Consider the following 23338-nt stretch of genomic DNA (forward strand, 5'->3'; position numbering starts at 1 on the left):
CATTAATTGTACAGAAATTGGTTAGACTGGTAACTCGTTTCAACGGGCAGAACGTTCCATATCCGTGGATTTCCCCCGAAAATCAAAGCGAGAAAAAACTATGCGTCACTGATACAACCACTGGGATGGGACAGTTGTGGGATCTTTATCAGGGATCGTGACTTCACTGCCAACGGTGAATGTCGATGTCAACTTCCGGACAATGTTGCGCATGGGGGCGATTAGAAAAACCCTTGACCGACCGGCTGGTCACAGTCCGGTGCGTGTGGAGGTTGATATATTTAACCTGATAAAAGAAAACCCAACACACACACACACAAAATGCCAGCGCGTGGAACGATTGAAACAAACAAGTGGTCAGATTATCCCAAACAACAAACATGTCTACGCCGTGTGTGTTTTCCCAACCAGATCATCACCACGCACGCTGCTGCCATCCCCCATTGTGCCGGAAATGGGCTGTAATCGGGATCGGAAATTTTCCAACAATTTTCTTGTAAACGACGCTCTGCGTGCGGCACAAATAAACTCCATCAACGGACAGTTATTAAACGTCGTGCAAAGTGCTCCCGTTTTCAGTGCGCTTTAAAATCCCCCAAATGCTTCGAGGGAGCTCGGGGGCAGTGGAACGAAGCGGGAGGGGTTGGAAAATGTAGAACTGCGGATGGCCTTCGGGTTCGGGTGGCGTCACGAGAACCTCGCCTGGGCACAGTGAGGCCGGCTCAAATTTGTGTCGTTTTTTGCACCGTGTAACTTAAATATTCCAATTTTGTTGTCCACCATCCGACCGACATGAACCGAAGGGTGGCAGGGGGCGGGGGAAGTTGTTTAGAACCTTCCGCAACAGCCATGTGGTATGTGGATGAGGTTTACCTTGCATTTGTAATGTACATCTGGTGCATGTGGTGTGGGATTCTTTTTTTCATATATGTATTTTCGCTAGTCTTCTCTTTCAATTTCCGCTCGTTCGAACGGAGTGCATAAAACGAGGTTGTATCGGAGTTTCTTCGGTCAGTTCAAGTGATCCGGTTTGCTGATCAAAATAGAATCATAAAAGGTTCAATGCGCGGACTGCAATACCCGGATGGTTTTATTTATCTCGTTTTAACGTTGGAATGAATCACGAACACACCCTTCTTATTTTTATACGCATGGGACCTGTTTCACGAAACGCTCTCCCCTATCTTATCGTTTCAGAATCTAAATGCCGGTCTAAGGTTGTAGCTGATTGTCGAGATTACCGTCACACTGCTAGAGCTGGCCACAAGCTGCCCAACGGACGCCACGGAACCACACAGCATACGTTTCGGAAAGTTCACCCACGCTCGCATCAAAACCCTCCCGCGACGATGCTACGAAATCGAACAGACTGGATGTTCGCGATAGCGGTTGCACTGGTGGCGGTCAGTGCGTACGGCACCAGCGCATCACCCGTCTCGACCACCCCACAGGCTGAGGTAAGTCAAAACACCACTCTCCAGGCTCTGATCCGGAACCTCCCGAAACGTCCCGCTCGAGTGGGATGCAAATGCAAGATGGCGGGCGGGAAGATAATTGAAGCAAACGAGCAAGTAATGAGAGCGACGCTGCAATCAGACACAATTGCCACCCGAAATGCGATGCACCGGATGGACATCGTGACGGCAGCGAAAGGGGAGCCAAGATTGTTGCCCGTAAAGTCCGAATTAATTAAGCTCAATTCACCTCCACCAGACTTGGACCAAGAGACCTGGAGGGAATTCATTTAAATTCCTTACCCAACCGTCGAGGTGGAGGAAGAGGGCCTTCTCTCCGATAACGTCGACCACAGGGTGACATAAAACGCGTGTGTGTGAGTGTGTGTTTGGGGCTACGAGACTTGGCGTAGGTTTCGCTCGAGAACTCCATTCTAAACTCTCCGCGTTCGAAGCCCAGACCAGATCCGTAGCCGGTTTTCTAAGGCCACCTCGCGGCGGAACATTGTGTAACGCTGGCTGCGAAAGGCAACCGAGTTGGCCTCCTTCCACCGCTCCCTCGATGCGCGCGCGTCAAGGTCAAGGGTCTGCGAAAACTAGTTTCTTATCAACTCGCAAAAAAACAAAAATCGCGAAGAAGGAATAGTACATCACCATGATCGGAAGTGACAAACGCTAACGTCAGATGACATGGGACGACGTTTGTCGATGACTGCAAGGGAGTTGCCGCTCCCCTGCTTGCCTCGTACATCCGATCCGTCACGTAATGTGCTTTTAATGACCCCTAAACACGACCCTCGAAAACAAGCACGTTCTTCTTTTCGGTAATCGTCACGAAAATCCCACCGGGTGTAGTTTATCGATGTTGTTTGCTTGAACCTGACACATAAAGCAGCCTGCTGAGTAGGGGTTAATAGAGCCGAAAAGTGTACTAATTCAGTATTCTTTCGAGACATCAACGGTTACGTTCTCTTTTACCACCTTTCGATAACTTTCCTATCGGTGTTTGATATTGACATTTGACTGACAATATTTGTGTTCGATCGTGTGTGACGATGGGTGATAATTAACTCATAGAACGACCGGAAATGCGATAACTTTTCATCATCCATATGGAAAACTAGTTGAATAACTTAATAAGTAATATACAAATACAAAGCAATTGTTTTTTATTGGAACTATAAAACTTTTCTCCTATTTATGAGGTGAAGCTGAAAGGTCAGCTGAAACATGTTCAATGTCTCGCTGACGCCGTGTGATATTACTTTGCAATTACTTCCCGTACCACGCAAGCGGAATAACGAACCGCGCGCTTATGGCTAAGTGCCTTATGGAAAAGCACCGCATTTCAATGCGAATGGCAATAAAATTAGTCTTCAAGAACCATTTGAAGCAACCGTGATGCATAAACGGCTGGTCAAAGAGGGTAAGATGAGGCGAAGCTTAGCGAGGGCAGAGAGAGGTAAGAATAGCGAGGTAACCCCTCCCCAGGTTGTAACAATGAACCACCCTTTGGCTTACGGAAAACACACAAGATGAGACGAAAAGGTAGAGAAATAAATAGAAACCAACCAAAGGTTTTTTGCGCCGATGGCCAACCCGTCAGTTTCGAGTGCGCCACGTCGGTCATAAATTCATGTGCAATTTGTCCTTTTCTTGTTTTTTTTGTCTAATAATTTATGTCACGTACTGCGTCGTGCAGGTCAACCCTGCGCCCCCAGTCTCCCCTCCTCTCCCTCGCGAATTGTTTTCTCATTTCTGCAATCACTGCAAACCGCACCGTGGCCAGTAAATCTCGTCCCTACCTTCAGCAATCACATTCCACTTTATTGAAAAGGACACCTTTTGATCGATGGCGCATCCTTAGCCTTAATATGCAGGGCCGGTCGTGTCGTGCAGCCAGCGCTTTTCCCCCCCGCCCAGCCGGTAAACCGAGTGTGCCGGGGCGGCCTCGAAGGCTCAGAAAACTTCAATGACACTTTCTCCACTTTTGTAGCCGGGTTTTGTTTGCTTGTGCCTTCGCGGGAAATGCATGGAGCAGGCTCCCGGTTTGGCGAAAAGAATTCGCAGGTTCGAGGAAATGTCAGCATGCACCGTAAGCATACTAATGGAAGCAATGCCCGAGGACGGGGTGGACGTTCTTTGCGGGGACCATTTCTGTCCGGTCGCTATTTTTACGGTCCTTGCGTGTATGAAAATAGTTCGTGGGGGAGAGATTCGATTGCCAAGACTTTGAAGTTGTAACTTGTTTTGTCCAGGGTTAAAGTTTAAACGATTCCCGATTTGAGAAGGAAAATTCAATCTCAAGATCGAATGGAGAATTTGAAGGCGAGAAACTATTTGGGACTTCATGTCAGTTGATATTGAAACCATTTGGAGCCTGCTTACTTAAAATAGAATTGTCAGGTCATCATAACTTCCATGAGAGAAGGCACAACTCAAGCAAAAAGAGCATGAACTGGCCGTTATGTCAAACGTTACACCGAGCCCAACAATAAATAGAATAAAAGAGCCTATTAACAGCCGGTTTAAATTTAGCAGTTTGACGTGCCATTTCAGGGAGTTTTAAAAATACTTTCCACTCCCAACCAGAATCCCAACCGGGAGTTCGCCATTCATAATGCCTATAAATCGCAACGGTCGTGCAAAGTTGGCTTTCCTGCGCGAAAAGCCATCCCGCTGTCCGTGCACGATAAATTAACACCCGGTTCCAAGGAAAAGCCCGTTGCCCGTGAGGTCGACTTTACCGACTTCGATTCCGACGGAACGCAACGTCTAGCGAAACGTTGGCTTCGTGGTTCGTACCGGTTCCAGTTGAACTTTCGTTTGGGAATCGATTTTTCGACGCTCGCTACTACACCCCGTCCGAAATGGTTCGTCCTTTCGGGCGAATGTCACTGTTTGGTGTTTGTAAATCGTGACTCGAGGAAAAGAAGGAAACACACACACGATGTTCCTCGGCGACCGCGGCCCAAGACTGTTAACCTCGTTCGATGGGCTTTAGTGTGTTTCTCCTTCGTGTCCTTTCGTTCGTACTTGGAATTTATAGACCCAAAGCGAGTCCTAGGTCAACGCTCTTCCCATCCAACGGTCGGTGTGTGTGTGTGACACCCCCCTTTTTTGGGGATAGTGCTGTTAATGAAAAGTAGTTTTCCATTCGTCCCGTTTTTTTTTCGGCTAGGAAAAACAGAAGCAAGCGTCCACCTTTTCGGTTAATCGGGAATCCGTCCCATCGTGGTTTATCCGTGCACCGTTCGTTCATGACCGCGCACGGTATCGACCTTCGCCGGCGGCCTTTGCTGTATTCCCGGCTGCGACACGAAGGTTCCCCGGTTTCCAAAGGACAGTAATAACAGCCACGAGTCGCCCGAATGTTGCGTGACTTGGTGGTAGGATTTCTTTTTCATATTTCCTTTCTTTTTTGCTTTGTTTTGGAAGGGGTAATTTCCCCAAACCACAAATGAACAACGTTCACCGGTTTGCGTATGTAAATCGTGTGCCTCAAACAAGCACGTCAAACGTCCGGGCGGTCGTCCTGTGTGTAGGACGGTAAATATTTCGAACGCATGGAAAAGCCCAAAACATATCGTCGTTGCTTCACATTTCAAAAGATTCTTTTGTTGCACGAGCTCCTTCCCTATCACGAGCCTCTGCGCAGTACCAAAACATGTTTGATGAATTGATTAAACTGGTTAATCGCCTCTCGCCACCGACAGCCCTCAACTTTCCCCCAAAAATCCACCACGTCTGACGTCATCGCCGAGCGCCCGGTTTTCATGGGGTAGTCGCGTTCGCGGCATCTTCGCCTCCCTCCGAATGACTCACCGGGTTTCAGGTTGGAGCGAGACACGAGTGTGCGAAAGATAAAGCGTTCTCCAAACACACAGCACGCAGCAAACCCCGTCGTCCAGGCGTGACTCTCCACGCGGACCGTTAATCGCCTCACGGTCGCGATGGCGGCACAAGTGGACCGGGCATTCCTAGAAGCCAGCATTACTAATAGCTCGCCCGGTGCGCCATAGGGAATCATCGATTTGTTGTCGTTTATTTTTTCCAATATCAGATCACGACTTGTTCGCTCGGAGTTCGAGATTTGGCAGAACCCGTTTTTGTCGTCCTTTACGGCTTAATTTGACGAAGCGTAGGGCACCTTTTTGCTTTAGGTACATCGCGAAGCGCAATCGATTCTCATCGCAACAAATTGGATGGATCGTGCAGGAATTTATCTGTTTTTGCTTTCGGCTCAAACAACGTGATTAATACAATTGAAATAATGCTCGTCTTTTTTATTTGGTTTGGAGAATTAATCTGAAATGATGAAGCTTTTTTACATTGGTTTGGATAATTTGATGTTATGAAAAAGCGCATTCTCAGTTTTGGTTAGTGAGATCCTGGATGCTGTACAAAGATTTTTATTAAAGAATTAATTTAAATGTCTAAGCCTTTGTCTCCATTGAAAGGTTTGCACTTTTATGATTGGGGTTTTAAGAAGTAATGCTTCATTTTCTGATACTTCCCTTGTCCAGATAGTGTGTTTTTAATTCTATATTTTGAAACATCTTATTTACAACTTATTACTTCTTTGAAAGCTATTCTACAATTCCATACATTTGGTGAATCATCAGTTGAAATTAGAAAAGTATTAAGTTCCGCACAACCAGCTGGTTGCTCGGAACTGGAAAGTTTGTATGGCAATCGAAAGCGTACAGACAACGGCCATTCATGCTTGTCACTCCGGAAGATCAACCCACGCACGTACCGTATGTGTCATCCCCAAGCGAGTCCGGGGTCGATGAATCAGAATTCGTGGAAGTGTTTCTCAAACCGAATCTTCGACAATACTCCGATGCAGCATCACGTTCTCCCGTGGAGCCCGGTGTCTTCACTTGCGGTGAGAGGGTGAGAAGGGCACAACACCTTCCACAAACACGTGGCTGCACCGAGGGACGCAAGCATGGGGGAGCGTAGAGGGTTAAAAGAACGCAGCAACCCCTTACGCCGGTCACATCTGGCGCAAAAAAGTTCAGCGCAGCGTGTTTATGGGTTTGATCTTTAACTTGTCCGTTCAATTAACGCCTAATGAATTGCCGCCTCAACCTAGAGTTGGAGTTCCTCCTCCGGGGGTCGGTTGGTGAGTGACTTGGCACGCCGTGACCATTACGGGGACGGTACAAAAACAACAAAGGAGGCCAAGCGTGGTAAACATGGCCGATCGGACGCAAATGATGTGCGCCAGGGAGATAAATGCCCATTAACAGGTGCCACAAACGGATCGCGCCAGTGGGAATGTTATCTTCCGTGAGGTACACCGCCGATCGGGAAAGGTCAACAGCGAATCCGCTCCGTGAGGACTCGGAGTTGGCGATGCGACGATTTGTTATATAATTAATTGATCGTAGAGGAATGTTCTTCCGGAGCGCGACTCCATTGCAGAGTGTTGATCGATCGCTAATCAGCGTCGTAACCGATACGCTGGCGTTTGCACATGGATTACAATACCGTGGACAAATCGTTCACTTTACGATCATCACCTGCCCGGGGCCCCGGGAGAGATACTTCCTGTAAAACCTTTTTGCCCTTTCTCGGAACGAGCCTTCGAGTTCGCGAAGCCAAACAAAGAAGCGTTTCGATTAGTCATACAGGAAAACTAACCCTACCTCAGGATGCAAGGGAGCGCATGCGACATTGCGTTGTCATTTGCCGACCAACCTGCCTCACTGTGGAGTACAGAAACTTCGCCCAACACTATCGATATCTGCTCGGTGCGCGGTTCGGGAGATAAGGGCCCCAAGAGACACTGCTTTACTCCACCCCAGAAGGGCCGGTGAAGGTTGACGTCTCGTTTCGTCATCGGTATGTTGATAAAACCTGAACCTCAACTGATAAGCGAGAACCCGAACGCTGCTTGGGTGTGGAAATGATTGTACTATCGTTTGCCGAGCTGCATGCTTTTGCGCTATCGTTTGTTTTCTATTAAATAGTTACAGGAGGCCACCTCAAGGTCTCCAGAACGACGGGATGACCACTCAGTAGTTTTCGAAAAAGAGTGCGCTTTCCACACGTTCCCCGTTGAGCTGGCGACGACTCCCAGATCTTTTGCCAGATATGGTGACATTTGTGCCCCACTTTTTGACTCCTCACCCGCACCGAGTTTCAATTGGAAAAACGTTGGCTCGTGTAGGAATGGCCCCACAGCTTCTACGTTTTTCTCTGACGCACGCTCCAGAGCGCTCTCGAAGCCATAAGCTGCCGACGAGACCCGCGGGATCATCATCGATCGGGTTCGGAACTTCCTCGTGCGATAGCAGAACTCGATCGGAAACCTTCAGAACCGCCAAGCACATTGTGCTCAGATGACTCCACATGTTTGTCTGCTCGAGTGTTGTTTTCTTTTTTTTTTCTTTCGCGTCTCGCACACTTTGCGATTAAGTGAAGCTCATTGTAGACCCCACCACCGACCAGCTGCTACCGCGATGACGCGAGTTGCAAGTGGTAGTTGTAAATAATAAGCTATCGGGCAGCATCTACCATCCCATCATCCACCCTCGAACACCCGCTTTGCAGAGTGAGGGATCATCGTGGGCAATCTTTCTGTGATCATCAGCATCATCACGAACGCGAACGACGGAGCTGGTGGTGGGAAGGGGATGCCTCATACCACCCAGAACATAACGACGTAGAAGGGGTTAGAAGACTTTACGGAAGAGAAGTTTTAAGAAGAGGGAGTCTGGTTGAGGTAACACATTCTTGTTTCCTTAACATAAGTTTCCCTTATGTTTAATCGAATTGATTTAATCCATGTTTTACAAACACTAAAAGAAATATGAAAAACTAAGAAAATACCTAACATCTCATAATCACCAATCCCTGCTACCTTTCATAAAAAACTTTGAACAACTTGAAGGTTAAAAGGCTGAGAATAACACATATCATCACTTCGAAAAAGAGGGATGGTGTTATACACGGAAATTAGTTCTACAGCAAATTTTTGGATGAACGTTTGTATTCCCATCAGTTGAAATGCATCTTACCCGACGGGGTTTACCCTTTTTTATAGAATAACTACTTTGTTTAGCAGAACATGCGCAATATTTACCAAACAAGTTAAAAATCAAAACATTTCCAAGAAGGTGAATTAATTGCTCATTGGAAATTGATTCGTTTGATTGAATTTGCCGTTCTTTCTGAAAAATAAATAAATAAATAAATAAATAAATTTACAAAGTCTAAATAAACCGAAGAGGATGATAAGTGATAGGAGCAGTATTTGTATATGAATCAAACAATGATAATCATCATTGCAAACAATATCATATACAATTATTGAATGGACAAATCGCGTTTTAACAAAACTGGTCAGAACCGCTGGGATGATGTTATACAAAGGTGGTGTTGTACATGCAAAAGTGTGATAATGTTGACTATGGTTATCTATATTGAAATTATATTTTTCTTAAAGTTTGATCCAATAAATAATCCATAGACATTCCGTGGGAGAAATAACCTTATGATTATTTCGTGCTGTTGCCCTTCGGCCTTGTCTTTGCATAAGCAGAGAAGAATTTCTCCTTCGCGAAAGCACAACCATAATCTACTCTTCCGTCAACCCTTATCGGTGGTCCCCTCCAAGTCGGGCCATTAGCCGGTAGAAGATTAATCGGTGTATCGCACCGGAAGCGCCACTGGAAGCTCGGACCACTCACACTCATGCTCATGGCATTGGTACATCGGCGCTCGAACACACCTGACGCCACGGCATGCCTCAACCTCGCTCGACGCGTCGTCAATTAATCGATGGAGAAGCTCGGGAACGGAGGTTCGCCGCAAAACCACGTGAGTCGCGATGGCGCGAAGTTGAATGAACTCCGCCGTCACCTAGATTTCCGCGACCTCTCAACCTCGTCGGGCCCGCGAACAGAGGGCTCAACTTCTGGTGCTTTGTTTTAGATGGACACAAAAGGGAGGGGTGGGGGACAAAAAGCCCACCCCACAAGAGGCGTCTCTCACGACATTCACCACCGACCACGCCGGGTGAGGTTTCCCAGGGTACAAGGACCTGCCGGGTCCAGCTGTGGCTGTGGGGCCGAACTTGGACATAGTCATCGCGACACACAGCCGGCCTCGACCGACCACCGTCTAAGCACACACACACACACACACGCACGAATAAAAAATGTCACCCCTTTGGAAGTAGCGACACTCGGCATGGAATGGCGCTAGAGCATAGGTTCGATGGCATTGTCGAGGTTCTTTATTTGCACAGGGAAGCCTAGTTCCCCGTCCTCCCCTCATGGAGGGTCTCTTTTGGCGACTCATGCGCATGAACGGCCCACCTCCCACCCTCATCGTTCCCTTGGCAGTATAAGCTGGCCGCTTTTCCTCTCCACTCCGGTCGGAAGTTGGTGGAAGTTGATGGGAATCGCGAGTCGGAAGCCGCCGGCGAGGGAGGTAGTGTTGGGTTTATGATTTTTCATTGCCAACCTCACCCTGCTGCGGGGCCCAACCCCTTTCCATCCCTCCGTTGGATATGAGCTTTGATTTACTATTCATGCACACACACCGGTGCTGCCTTGCCTCCTCCCGCGCCCAAGTCGATCGATCCCACCACCTTTTACAGAGGGGGTGCGGACATTGTTGTGTGACGGCGGTGGTATTGGTGGAGGTGGTGGGATGGCAAACCCGCGATTTGCTTGCAACAACAGCACGGCCCGTCGGCGCACGCGGCTTGTTGCGGAAGTTTGGACCGCCCGGACACGCCTGGGATGCGATTAACCTTCCGCGTTGATGTGTTTATTGATTACAAATGATGCGTTTCTCTTTCTCTCTCTCTCTCTCGTTCTTACTGGTTTTTGCAGTGTGTGTGTGTGTGCGGGGGTGTTTAGAAGCACTGCAATTCGTGGTCGTTTTACCAATTTTAAAACGGTCTACTACTGCCCTGGGGTGGTAGGATACCGGCTGACCCTGCTAATGGACTGCCAAACCGCTTATTTCTGTCATATCTTTTGCACTTTTCATCTTCAAATTGAACGGATTTGCAAATGAGTCTTATCATTTATTTATTAGTCGAACAAAATGGCAAAGAAAATTTTCATAGGGATGCTTATTTGAAATCCGGTATTTTATTTATGAAATACCGTAATCCGAGGTTTTTGAACCAAATTCCATCCTTGGAATCAAATCAATGTTAGTAAAAGCGTAGGAAAACCAACAGCAAGTTAACGGCAAACGAAATCATCAGAATCACTGAGGAAAAAGATTGGCGAATCTTGTAAAACGAAAATAAAGAATATTATGAAATGGAAAAAGTTGCAGGCTAATAAAACAAATCATAACAATAACAATATCTATGAAAAGAAAGGGTAATTATTGAACAAAAACCAAAGCCAATTTCATTTCGCTTACCAATGAAGAGTTCTTGCAACAAATAAACCACAATGTTCACCAAGTGCATAGCGCAGGTTTAATATTCCTTCCAAAGTACAGCACCACAATGAGGTTGATGTACGATGTAAACATTTCTTGGACACTGGACACACTGTAAACATTTGTTATCGTCACACCGATGCCGAGGACACCTCATTTAGCTTCCTGTGCTGTTGAGAATTTGTTGCGGTTTTATCTTTCATCTTATGGCCGTAAAAACATCGTACGAGTCGCTTTGTCAGATTGCTGGAATTCATGGCACCTGACGTTTCAATATGGCGGAATTCGACGTGTTTTGATTGCTCGTCGATGAGGATGCGTTCCAAGTGCAGGTGCTTCCTTGTGTCGTCCGCTCGAAACGGTATTGTTGTTGCTCCATACTTCGACAGGTAAATAACAAAGTGGATGAAACAACCGTTACTGCACGCGCTGGACTTTGTCCTTTTTTCGGGAACGGAGTAAAGAAGCTGTTCGACGTTGCGTTGTGAGCTATGGGTGACAGATGCATTAATTGTGGTATGCAGTTGCAAACACACTCGCGGGTTGATAGCCACCGGGCGCCATTCTCCTTCTGTCAAGAAAAAGCAAACCCCGCAAACACTTGATAATCGGAATGGAGGCCACAAATATTGGCCGGCGGCATTTTCGAGTGGCATATCGCTCCTCGGGGGCGTCTGGATCGTGACCGCGCGGCATGATGACGCTCCTGCGGGAGGGAACAATTTATGACTTCCACTCACAAATTAGCCCACTAGCGCCCCGGCCACATGGAAACCTGCGGGCTGCAAATTGCTACCTGGTTCGGCCTGTTGCAAACGGTTCGACCTTGCACCGGCCGTCAGCCCCCAAGGCGGCCAATTTCTAATCGATGATGGTATCTTACATCATCTCCTATGAAACAAGTGCATAAAACCGGAAGATAAAAGCTCCCTCACCGAACCCTAACCGCAGAAGCCCTTTCGAGCGTGGAGCTGGGGATGGTTTTAATTAACATTTGATACAATTGCTATTGATTTATGCAGCACCGGCTGCGACTCAGTGGCCTACGAAATTATACCCTTATGTGTAATGCTTCTTAATCGTCCTTTGCCCTTTAGAAATTCCTTCAAGTACTCCAATCCGCTCTTTGATGACCCGGCGGTCTTATCTCGCGAAGACTAGTGGCCCATAGTTCCCCGGTCAGTACGTCCCTTTTACATACATTCTCCTCTCCCGGCTACCACTCCTACCTCCAACGGAGTAGGAGTCATCGTCCCGGGATAAGGTTAGCGTAGAAAGGAAAGGGCAAACATGCTACAAGTGGACGAAACACAGAAATAGCTTCGGTAGCAAAAGGGTCATAGATTACCGGTTTAGAAATTCCCACCCGCAACCGTGCAGAATTTCCGTTGAACTTTGAACCGAATGCAAAATAGAATTACAATTTCCGGCTACTACAATCTTGAGTCTAGCGATTTGTATAGTGGAGTTTGTTTTGTAAATGAAATTATTGTTTTCATACCAGGGTTGCTATTGTTTTGTAACACATGGGAAAACAATTTTCTTGTTGATTTTGAATCTTATCAGGATGGTATGGCTTCGTTGAGAATAGTTTTCCATACAATCATTTCATAGAAACAGGGGAAGTTACATAAAGATGCTTAATGTTGATGAATTCGATGCGTAAACTCCTGGAACATGACTGACGCGAGTATGGATCTTCTGCAATTTGTATAAATACAAAATATTTAAAACAGCTCCAAAAGATAACATTAAAATGTATACCCGGTGCATCATAGATCATTCAAGAACGATGTCTCATTGGCCATTGTTTAAGTGCTCGTACAGCTAGCGCGAAAGATAACGTAAACAAATACCATTCTTACTCATCGTTGTTGCCGGCGGGACACGCTTATGTCGCTTCCACTACTCTCCAGCACCAACCTCCTTGGAATGTTCTCCATGCCCGAACGAAGCAACACGCGCCGATATTAATCCCCCAGTCACATAACCGATCAGGAACGTTCTCTCAATGTTTAAATTGTTATTACAAGCAATTACATCTGCGGGTCTCCAGTGTCACGCTTCGCAAGGTGCAAGAGAGATGTTCTAATGCGAAGCGAAACTCATCCCGGCCGCGTTGGAGTTGAGGTTCATTATCATCCCCAGTGGGAATCGCGGATGTTAGGTTGCGCCACCTTCAAGGGACACCGCACACAGCTGACAGCTGACAAATTGTATGCGAATATTGATTTGACGTTCGACCGTTCGAGTTAGAGGTTGCGAACTTTTTCCGTTCAGTTTTGCGAACCAGGCCAGTGTCCTTTTGGACGGAAGTTATGTATTCATCCAGCCCCCATTAACATGCTGAGCTTGACTGATTGGAGCTAGTTCTTACACGCCTAGCCTTCCTATCCTGATATTCTCAGGGTAGCACGAGTGCGCTATGAAATATGGTTCTTCCCTTTTCCGTTGCGGTAGGTTTATTATCCCCAAACGATTAAGCAAAGATGAAGTCTCCGGAACGAATGTTGTTGTTGTATCATAAATATTAATTGACGGCCGATCAGATTACCTGGCGAGTCGTGGCTGCATTTCGGACAGGTCTCATCTTCCACCGGCGCGCACAAGCAACGTGCACGTTTGGCGCAGGGATTCGACTTATATTTCTTGCGAATTTCATGCTCAACCACCTTCGCGATGCATTTGCAGTGGTGGAGGCGCCTGCATAGAATCGCTAATCACGCGCCGTCGGTGGAGAATAATGACCTGACCGGTCGGGTTTGTTTGTTTGCAAACCGTCGCCGATGAGGAAGAGTACGAGGTGCTGGTGGTGTTAAAAGAGGGTTTGCCACGTGATTGTTGTTCTTAAAGCTTATCATCTTCTGCCGCACTGACATTGGCACGGCCAGTTACGATGGGGAGCATCTGTTGGATGGTTGTGTTCTTGGGCTGCTCCTATGCATTTCCTGTCGGTAGCCTCACCTATTCGCTAGTGTCGTTTGGATTCTCATAGTTTTTCTCTTATTTTCTTCCCATCCACAGCTTTACCTCTCACAGTTTGGCTACCTCAGTCCAAAGTACCGAAACCCGACGAGCGGGAACCTGCTAGATCAGGACACCTGGGAGAAGGCCATCATGGAGTTCCAGAGCTTCGCGGGACTGAACGTGACCGGCGAGCTGGACGGGGAAACGATGGAGCTGATGTCACTGCCACGGTGCGGCGTGAAGGATAAGGTCGGCTTCGGCTCGGACACCCGGTCGAAGCGGTACGCACTGCAGGGAAGCCGCTGGAAGGTGAAGGACCTGACCTACCGGATATCCAAGTACCCGCGCCGGCTGGACCGGCTGGCCGTGGACAAGGAGATCGCGAAGGCGTTCAGTGTCTGGAGTGAGTATACCGATCTGCGCTTCACGCCGCGGAAGACCGGTGCGGTGCACATCGACATCCGGTTCGAGGAGAACGAGCACGGTGATGGGGATCCGTTCGATGGACCGGGCGGTACCCTGGCCCACGCCTACTTCCCGGTGTACGGTGGCGATGCCCACTTTGACGACGCGGAACAGTGGACGATCGATAAACCGCGAGGCACGAACCTGTTCCAGGTGGCGGCGCACGAGTTCGGACACTCGCTTGGCTTGAGCCACTCCGATGTGCGGTCGGCCCTGATGGCACCGTTCTACCGAGGGTACGATCCCGTCTTCCGGTTGGACTCTGACGACATACAGGTAAGTGATGATCAAGTGGAGCAGCGTCGAATATATTTAACTGAATACCGATCTCCGCGACGCAGGGAATACAAGCACTGTACGGACCGAAGACACGCAACGGAGGAAATGGTGGTGCTGGTACCGGTGGCGGTACCTTCACGCCAACTCGCTCACCGAAACCCAAAACCCCAACCGAGCTTGACTCGGAGCTGTGCACGTCCCCGAAAATCGATGCCGTCTTCAACACTGCCGACGGTAGCACGTACGCCTTCAAGGGCGATAAGTACTACAAGCTGACGGAGAATGCCGTCGCCGAGGGCTACCCGAAGAAAATCTCCGAAGGATGGCCAGGACTGCCAGGTACGTCGGATAGGTCAAAACCACGACACCTACCCTACTAACCGATGAACCCCGTTCACAGGAAACATTGATGCTGCCTTCACGTACAAAAATGGCAAGACGTACTTCTTCCAGGGGACCAAGTACTGGCGGTACCAGGGCCGCCAGGTGGACGGCGAATACCCGAAGGAAATCAGCGAGGGTTTCACCGGCGTGCCGGACCATCTCGATGCCGCGATGGTGTGGGGTGGCAACGGCAAGATCTACTTCTACAAGGGCAGCAAATTCTGGCGCTTCGATCCGCTGAAGCGGCCACCGGTCAAGTCGACCTACCCGAAGCCAATCTCGAACTGGGAGGGCGTACCGAACAACATCGATGCCGCCCTGCAGTACACCAACGGGTACACCTACTTCTTCAAGGATGACAAGTACTATCGGTTTAACGATAGAACGTTCACGGTAAGCCAGCGTCCGGTACTTGGTATTCTTGCTTCACCTAGCGGGAACCACACTGTCCAATGGCTCCTGAGTGGCGCTGGTGGCGGCTAGTTCGCAATGGTCAGTGCTACCAGCGCGTCACCGGAATCGCTAAGCAGCTACGCACCTCCGACCATCGTTACACTCAGGGTTGCCCGGACAGCTTCGGTTCGGCAAAGGGTAGCACTGAACGAGCAATCATAATTCAAGCCTATGAATGTCGCCCGCTCACCGCTTCTCCACCTTCCCTTCCGGCAGGTCGATCAGTCCGATCCATCGTTCCCACGTCCGACGGCTCACTGGTGGTACGGCTGTAAGAACACACCGTCGACCTTCAACACGCTAGGTAATGTACGATTGCAAAAATCCGACGAACATCCCGACGATATCACCAATTTGATTCTGGATGCCGGTAAGTGAAACCGACCTCTTCCCCCTGTACACGTTTTCGCGTTAGTTTCCGATCTCCGTCCCCTACCCTCTTCCGAATCTTTTCCGAATCGAGTTTTTCACCACTTCCTGACCATCCGTCCAGCCGTCTTAGTAGTGGTACTTCCTCCAAAAAAGTTAAGCTTCCCCTGTGTGTCCATCGCTCGCCATCCATCGTACGATCGCGATCGCTCAGCCTACCTTCATCCATCGTTGTTCGTTCTTCAGCAGCATTTTGTAATTATTCGTTCGCATCGTACCGTGTCTGAGCGTGAGGTCTGAGTGGAATGTCAAGTAGCCAAGCTTCATGGCCAACTGCCACCGCGGTGGTTGGGACTCCCTCTTCCTTGTCCAACTGTTTTGTGTTTGTGTGTGTTTGTCTGTGTTTCGTGTCTTCCTTCCATATTCTGCATCCCACACCAAGTCCAGTGCTATTCGTGAGACTATAGTCATAGAGAAAAATATTACCTAATACGTCGCAACGTACCCTGAATTGGTGATAGGATAGAGCTCAAAGTTCTCTCTGCCATGCTGTGTATGTTCTTTAACAGTGTGAAAACGTGTCTCGTCTGTTGCTTGTAACAATCTTTCTACTAAAACCAAAATCCCCCCCAAATGTCCACTCATCCCACGACTTTGGAGTGGCCAGAAACATCACACCTGCCTAATGTCTGTTCTTCTGTGTAACTCTGTCGTTATCTTGTAGCTACCGAAATGTACCAACCTCTCAGTCGCATCGGTGTCTAACTGACGGCCGAAACCGTTTCCTTTCTACTGCATCCGCTCTATCTCGTATCTCGCCTATCGCCTGCTGTACGTTCCTCTATCTAGCTCTCTCGCAAGGTTCGTGATCTCTTACTCTGTAATAACTCTTCTATAAGTAACACCCATTGCTCTACATCGGAAATTCTGGTCGGTGGATGTCATTAGATCGTAGAAAAAGGCTTCCCTGTTGTACTTCATCTCTGGAGCATGTAAAATCGATGGTTTTAATCAATCGGCATACAACAGCTCCGTGTCGCCGGCTGTCGACTTCATAATGGATCGGTTTGTTAACCAGTTCGAGTACCAATCTCTGACTCTAAATCGGCATTTAGTGGCATCTTGAAGCATCTAACCGTTCGCTAACACTCAACTGTCTCTTTATTCTGTGCAACTCAACCAGGAGTCTGCGTACTTTGCTAACCATTCGGGGCTCGTTGATACCCGTCCTAACCAGACCACCTCCACACACTAATGCCCTACCACCAACGCCTTCCATGTTACGCGAATGTTAGCCACCTACCCACCGTCGCCCGACTCTAATGCCGTCACAGTCATTTGAGACAAACCAAACTTAAAACTCGCGATTGCATCTACCAAACCTACCGCTCGCGGAAACCGCTTTCCTCTGCGCAAAATGTTACAGCAAAACAGGTCGGTTTCACCACCCGAAAGGGGCGATTTATTGAAACGAAAAAAACAATTTAAAATATTTCAATAAATTCAAAATCGCCAAACGCCGCCACCGCAACTGCAGGTGGACGGTGTTTTATCCGAGCCAAATCTGTGATAACTGTAGCATAGCGAAGCACGTAGCAGTACCTCCCGTGACGCGGAGGAAAAATAGTCACATTGACGATCGAATTAGTCGATCGAGCCCGCTTGTCACCCTCAAAACGCACACACACCCGATCGCACAAGTAGTTTGCTGTAGCAGTTAGCTTTCGAAGGCCGCTTTGAATTCGGGCAACCCGGCACAGTCACGGCGCAGTGCACAAATTTCTTTCGTAGGAACTAAACTGCTAGCGGGGTAGGGTGTAACTAACCACAAATAAAATCAAATATTTTGCAAGGTAGCGTACCGACTTGCCAAACTAACCGGTTGATTCTTCATACTAACTCTAATTTCTATCTAATGGTGCATGTCCCATGGAAAGCCTCTGAATGGCGATCTCTATGAAACCCATGAAACTTAATCCAAACGTATTAAATCAGAAAGTAATTTCCTTTTAATAGAATAACAAATAATCCTAACGAAAATTTAACCTAACCTGAATTAACCTATTTCACTGCTTGACACGAAAATCACACTGGTTAAAAATAGTATCCCATTTCTGAAATACTCCCCATTTGGAGTAAATGCACGCTGACATTGTAGTTATACACCAGTAGAACTTGAAACATCCTAGTGCAATAGATTTATTCAAATAGATGCTTTCTTGGTGAGCACAAATTCTGAATCCGACGGTGACCAAAATGCATGCTAATGGAATGTAAAAGCAGAATTGGTCTTCAAACCGCACGCAGCTTAAAAAATGCACCACAACGATGGCCGATTTGCATCCCGTCGTCGTATTACACATGCACATTCGTCGGTCTGCACGTATGTAGAAAGTAAAATTGGTTATGCACGTATCCCGTGGGGCTTGAGAGAATGCAACAGTAGTAAGCACTAGCGCATAACTAGAGAACCCTTGTTTTATTCGTTCGATTTATTCATTTTGTTTATTTTATTTTCTCTTCTTTTTCTTACATGTTTTGTTTGAAAAACCAATACATATGCTCCTCTTATGTTGCAACTCCGGTATAAAAAAAAAATACAAACATTAAACCCCCGCCCCGTTGGATACCAACCAAAAACGGGACGTGGATCTTGGACACGATGTGCTATCAATGACTTGTTTCTCTTCACATCCACACACCAGCATGAAGATCCTAGCCACGAACGCGCCTGGAATGTCATGTGCAAGCCAAACACACGCGCGCAATCCGACAGCAAAGCGGAAGTGTTCTACCACCGTCCAAAACCGCCAGTTTTAGTTCTGTAGAAGAAATTAAGTGCCGTCTGTGCAAAGTGCTCACTCCGTGTAAAATCCTTCAGTTAACCGCTCAGCAGCATACACAACACACACACACACACAAACACCGTTCGGCATCCTTGCGACATGCGGCATGCATGGAGACTCTGTGTGTTGGCGCAATCTTAGTGATTTAGAACAATTCCTAGTACTAAAATGTAATTCTAAAAAAATAGTCCACACATATCTGACGCTCGTCAGAAGCTTGCCGGTGCGTTCGAAACGATTTCATATGTTCTATTTTATTACGTTTGTGATCTGTTTTAAGAGGAGTTGAACGACTCATCGCGTCGAGTGTATCACTGTCTTCATCCCTTACCAGAGCTATATTAGCGATAGTGATCCTTTGTTTGTTAGAAGACGATCGCCATTAGTTCGCGGACCAATCGGAATCGGAGAAGAAGGGAGCCAAAGTTGTGAGGCATTGGAGGAAACTGCGTCCAGCTGAGCTTGATTTTTGTCTGATTATGCTAAAAACCACACCGTTCTATTTCTTTGCGAAATCGTAGCTTCTCGCTTTCGATGTGAATGAACCATCCCGTGGAGATTTACCCAAATCGACCAGTGTTAACCATACGTTCCTCTTCATATCTTTTTTGTCGTTCTCTTTGAACCGTCCACAACACAAACATACAGCGGGCACCGATGAACGGCCGGAACCGGATGACTACAGCGGTAGCGGAGCTTCTACGATCGCCGGCGTTAGTCTCAGTATTACTCTCTTGATCACCGTCCTTGGAGCGTTCCTCGCCAACCGTTGCTAATAACTGCGCCAGCGTATCGTCCTGGCTGGAACGAAAGAACTACCCAGTGTAGATAGAAATACTCCGGAAGGGTGGTAATGATTCTTATGCTTCTTGATCGACGACCCACGCAACGGTGTACGGTTCTGAGTGAGAAGGCGCCGGCGGAAAGCATGATCGCACGGGCGGAATACAATCAAACCAAGGGCGAGTGTCGGTGTCAAACAACGCGAAGGAATTGATCTCAACGGTGAGCAGCAATCAAACGGTGCAGATATTGGGCAACATTATGGAAAGGTAGTCAATTTTATCCAAATTCGTGAAACCTGGAAAGGATGCGCATATCCTAGATCAACGTTGAGTCAAAAGATTTCGAAAACGAGAAGAGCATTAGTGGATAGGGGATCGTGATCGCGAAGGAGAGCACGTGTTTACTGGTGTGTTGCGAGTTTCTGCGCAACTTACGACCAGTAGGTTCAAGTCATAATTCAAGCGGACAGGTTCAACCGACAGCAACTTATTGGGTGCCTTAAGGGAAGAAAAATCAAAAGTCAAAAACAAAACCAACTGTGCTAGAAAATCAACTTCTTATTATCTGTACATATCAGACGAGTGAGGTAAGGGAGCGATAGGATAGGATAGGACCCGGATGTGGTCGGAAGTCAAGTGGCAGTTTATTATTGGTTGTTGATAGTAAGTGAAATGTAGTTAAAGTGCTGACCCGAAACCCGATCCTGTCGGTGATGAAGGACAGAAGATAAAAAAAACAACACACACACACACACTGTAACCCAATTTACAAGGTACACGTAATGTTAACATAAGGTACTGTAAATGTAATGTTGCCTTTTTGCAGGTGAAACCATAAACCAAGCAATCGTTAAACACAGCCTTCCCGTCTTCAAGGAACATATTCGGAGGAAGTGAGAAGTATCCGTTAGAAAAGAATTAATAAAGAAAGAGCCAGGGAGAGAGAAAGAGGAGCAAAGGGGGACAGTTTCGAAGGTACGGTGCGGCCTGCCGTGCCAGCATTTTGTATATATTTATTATTATATCGGCTGCGAAACCCAAGGGTGCAGATTTTAATTCAAACAAAACGAATAAAACGAGAGGAAATAAACTGACTGTTTTAACCTGAAGCCAGCTCTCCGTCACCTTCGCAGTGAATGATTTATCGAAAGAATATCCGGGCCCCGCTCTGCCATTTCTCTGCTACCGTCGTCGTATGCTCGTCGCGTATCGCCCACGCGGAACGATCATGTTGGATGATTTGCACACTAATTATCAATCGACAATTTGCATAAAAATCAGGTCGTCGAATACTTGCCGCCATTGACCGTCAAATGTCTACGAAGTCGGTAGAAGGCAAGTGACTATATAGCAGGGATCGGCACACGTTTTCCAAAAAGGGCCAGATGATTTAAGAGGAACCGACGGCGCGGGCAGGATACTTTAAACGATGCTTTTATGTTTTCAAACCCTTTGTAATGGAGAGAGGAACTTTCTAAATAGCAAAGTTACATAAAAAAAGGGAAAAGATAAAGTATTTAAAATGTTAACGATAAACATATAACAGGAACACCTCTTTAAACAATGTCATTTTTGGGAATAAAACAAACCTGGCAAATCCGATAAAAATTTGGATGGGTTTTTTGTATGAAGCACTAACATATTTCTACGGGCCGGATAAAATCATTTGGCGGACTGGATTTGGCCCGTGGGCCGCACTTTGCCGACCACTGCTATATAGGCAGCGATTGAGAATGATTATGCAAAAACTATGGTCATCAAACCATCATCTAGAGACCAGAAGCCTGACAGATGGAAGCAAATTGTTGGGTGTGTGAAATATTACGTAAGTATCTTACAGGTGAGCCAGAACGTAATTTACTTCTTTACGTTAATATTATGTTCTTTTTTGTAAAGCATTCAATATACTAATATACAGGGATTTTCAGATGATATCATAACAGTAGCAGCATTTATTCCAACTGCAGCACATGATATTCCAACTGTGTCAGTTGAATTTATAACGCAATCATGTGTATTATAACTGTGTCAGTTGAAATCAGAATCGTAGCAGTTGATATTATAATCCTCCTGGTACAGCAGCTTGAGCGAAGTACGCAACTGGCGAGTGTAAACGTATATCGCACGAATGACAGCCCACGGTTGATCTACATAGCAGGTGAGTTCATAACGAATGAAGCTCTTCGATTTCATTGGAAAGAAACTGCTCACAAAAAAAAGTAAAAAAAATGACATGCAGTCAACAAGAAAATTAATCAGCACTGCTTGTTTAAAAATTCTTTTCGTTTTCTAATGAAATTAAAGCGATTCATGCGAGATGAATTCACCTGCTTTGTAAATCACCTTTGGCGTTTCATTCATGCGATATACGTTTATGCTTGTTAGTTACGTAAATCGCTCGACCTGCCATACCAACTTTATAATATCAACTGCTACGATTCTGATTTCAACTGACACAGTTATAATAAACATGATTGCGTTATGAAATCAACTGGTACTGTTGGAATATCATGTGCTGCAGTTAGAATAAATACTGCTACTGTTATGATATCAACTGAAAAACCCTGTATTATGGAATGTACTAATATATTATGGAATGTCTATATTTCATCAACTAAATCTTAAATCTTGGTCTGAATTGTCTATATTTCATCAACTAAATCATATTTTCGTGATGACGGAAATATAAATCGGGAAGTGCTATACATGTGACGCGAAGTGTAGAAAGAGCAGAAAGCTTTTTAGTTCGCTCCGTTGCCATTAGGTGGCGCTATATGCAGAAGTAAATTTGAAATTTTTATGTTTTTTTTTAACTTTTAACATACAAAAATTGATTTTTGTGGATTATAATTTACGATATTTGAGCCAAAATGTTTTTAACGAAATTTTGGTTATTAAAAACCCAACGCAAAAGTGTGGTTAAAGCTAAATGTGTTATCGTGGGCTGCAGTTTCCTATGAGTCATTCGGAGAGGTTTAAAATTGTCCTGTATCAAAGATGCGATCAAACGATAAAATAGTACGACTTTCTTCCTTCAAATAATCGTTTTACAAACCTCTGACCTCTCCATTTAAGTTTTTCGAATGGTGCTCCTTTTTGTGATGGAAAAACACGTGCCAATTTCATTCCCACACCACAGGTTTGCCCTCACAGTGAGCTTTGCCGGCTTTTCCCAGCTTGACGAAATACCAATTAAACTGCTCACATTATCGATATCTCACCCACCGTCGCGGGGAGGGGGTTAGACCGGCCATAAATCAGACTCTAGTCAAACAACGCCATTCGAAGCGCAAAGCGTCTGGAAAGCGTAGAGACGTCCCGGAACGTCGTTGAACCGAAATCGGATCTCGGATCGGCCGATATGGCCACTTGACTGGCGGGGGGGAGAAGGAGAGACCTGACCTCGTCAGTCTGGCATCTAGGAACGGAACTTCCGGTTGGAAGGCTAAGGAAGGCCAAGGGAAAGCATTCCAAATCTTCTTTATCTAACGGTTCAATTTTGCTCGTGTGCTGCTTCACACACTATTAAACCAAAAGGCGCCCAACTCCTCGCTACCCACCTTTTGGATTCGATTTTCTCATCACGAAGACCCATCATTAATTACTGTCCCCTTCCTTTTCCTCCCGACGCCTCCCCCCAACCGTCGCACCAAGGAATGGAGGGAGAAAAAAACACATCCCCAGGAACCGGCTGGTGGCAATATGGCAATTAATGATTTTATGGGTGCCAAAACAAAGCCACACCAACCAACCGAACCGACCGAACGGTGGCAAAGGCGTCGATATCGGCTTCGGGCTCATAAAATCCCATATCACCTAGCACGGGGACCACCCCTCGCGGCCCCTGTTCTCGAAGATTATCCGAGAGCCGGCTTTATTCGCCCCAAGTTCGGCCAAAGGAGGCTCAATTGCA

The 23338-nt window shown here is 46.7% G+C and overlaps 1 protein-coding gene across 1 annotated transcript; it reads left to right on the forward strand.

Moving 5' to 3' along the window:
- Nucleotides 1-1349: 1349 nt before the first annotated feature.
- On the forward strand, nt 1350-20534 carry LOC131267787 (matrix metalloproteinase-14). Its single transcript, XM_058270742.1, has 6 exons — nt 1350-1457; nt 13902-14585; nt 14651-14927; nt 14989-15365; nt 15642-15795; nt 19289-20534. The coding sequence occupies exons 1-6, from the start codon at nt 1350-1352 to the stop codon at nt 19414-19416; spliced, it is 1728 nt and encodes a 575-aa protein (XP_058126725.1). The 3' UTR covers nt 19417-20534.
- The last annotated feature ends 2804 nt before the right edge of the window (nt 20535-23338 follow it).

This window comes from Anopheles coustani, chromosome 2 (assembly GCF_943734705.1).
Source record: "Anopheles coustani chromosome 2, idAnoCousDA_361_x.2, whole genome shotgun sequence".
Taxonomy (NCBI): domain Eukaryota; kingdom Metazoa; phylum Arthropoda; class Insecta; order Diptera; family Culicidae; genus Anopheles; species Anopheles coustani.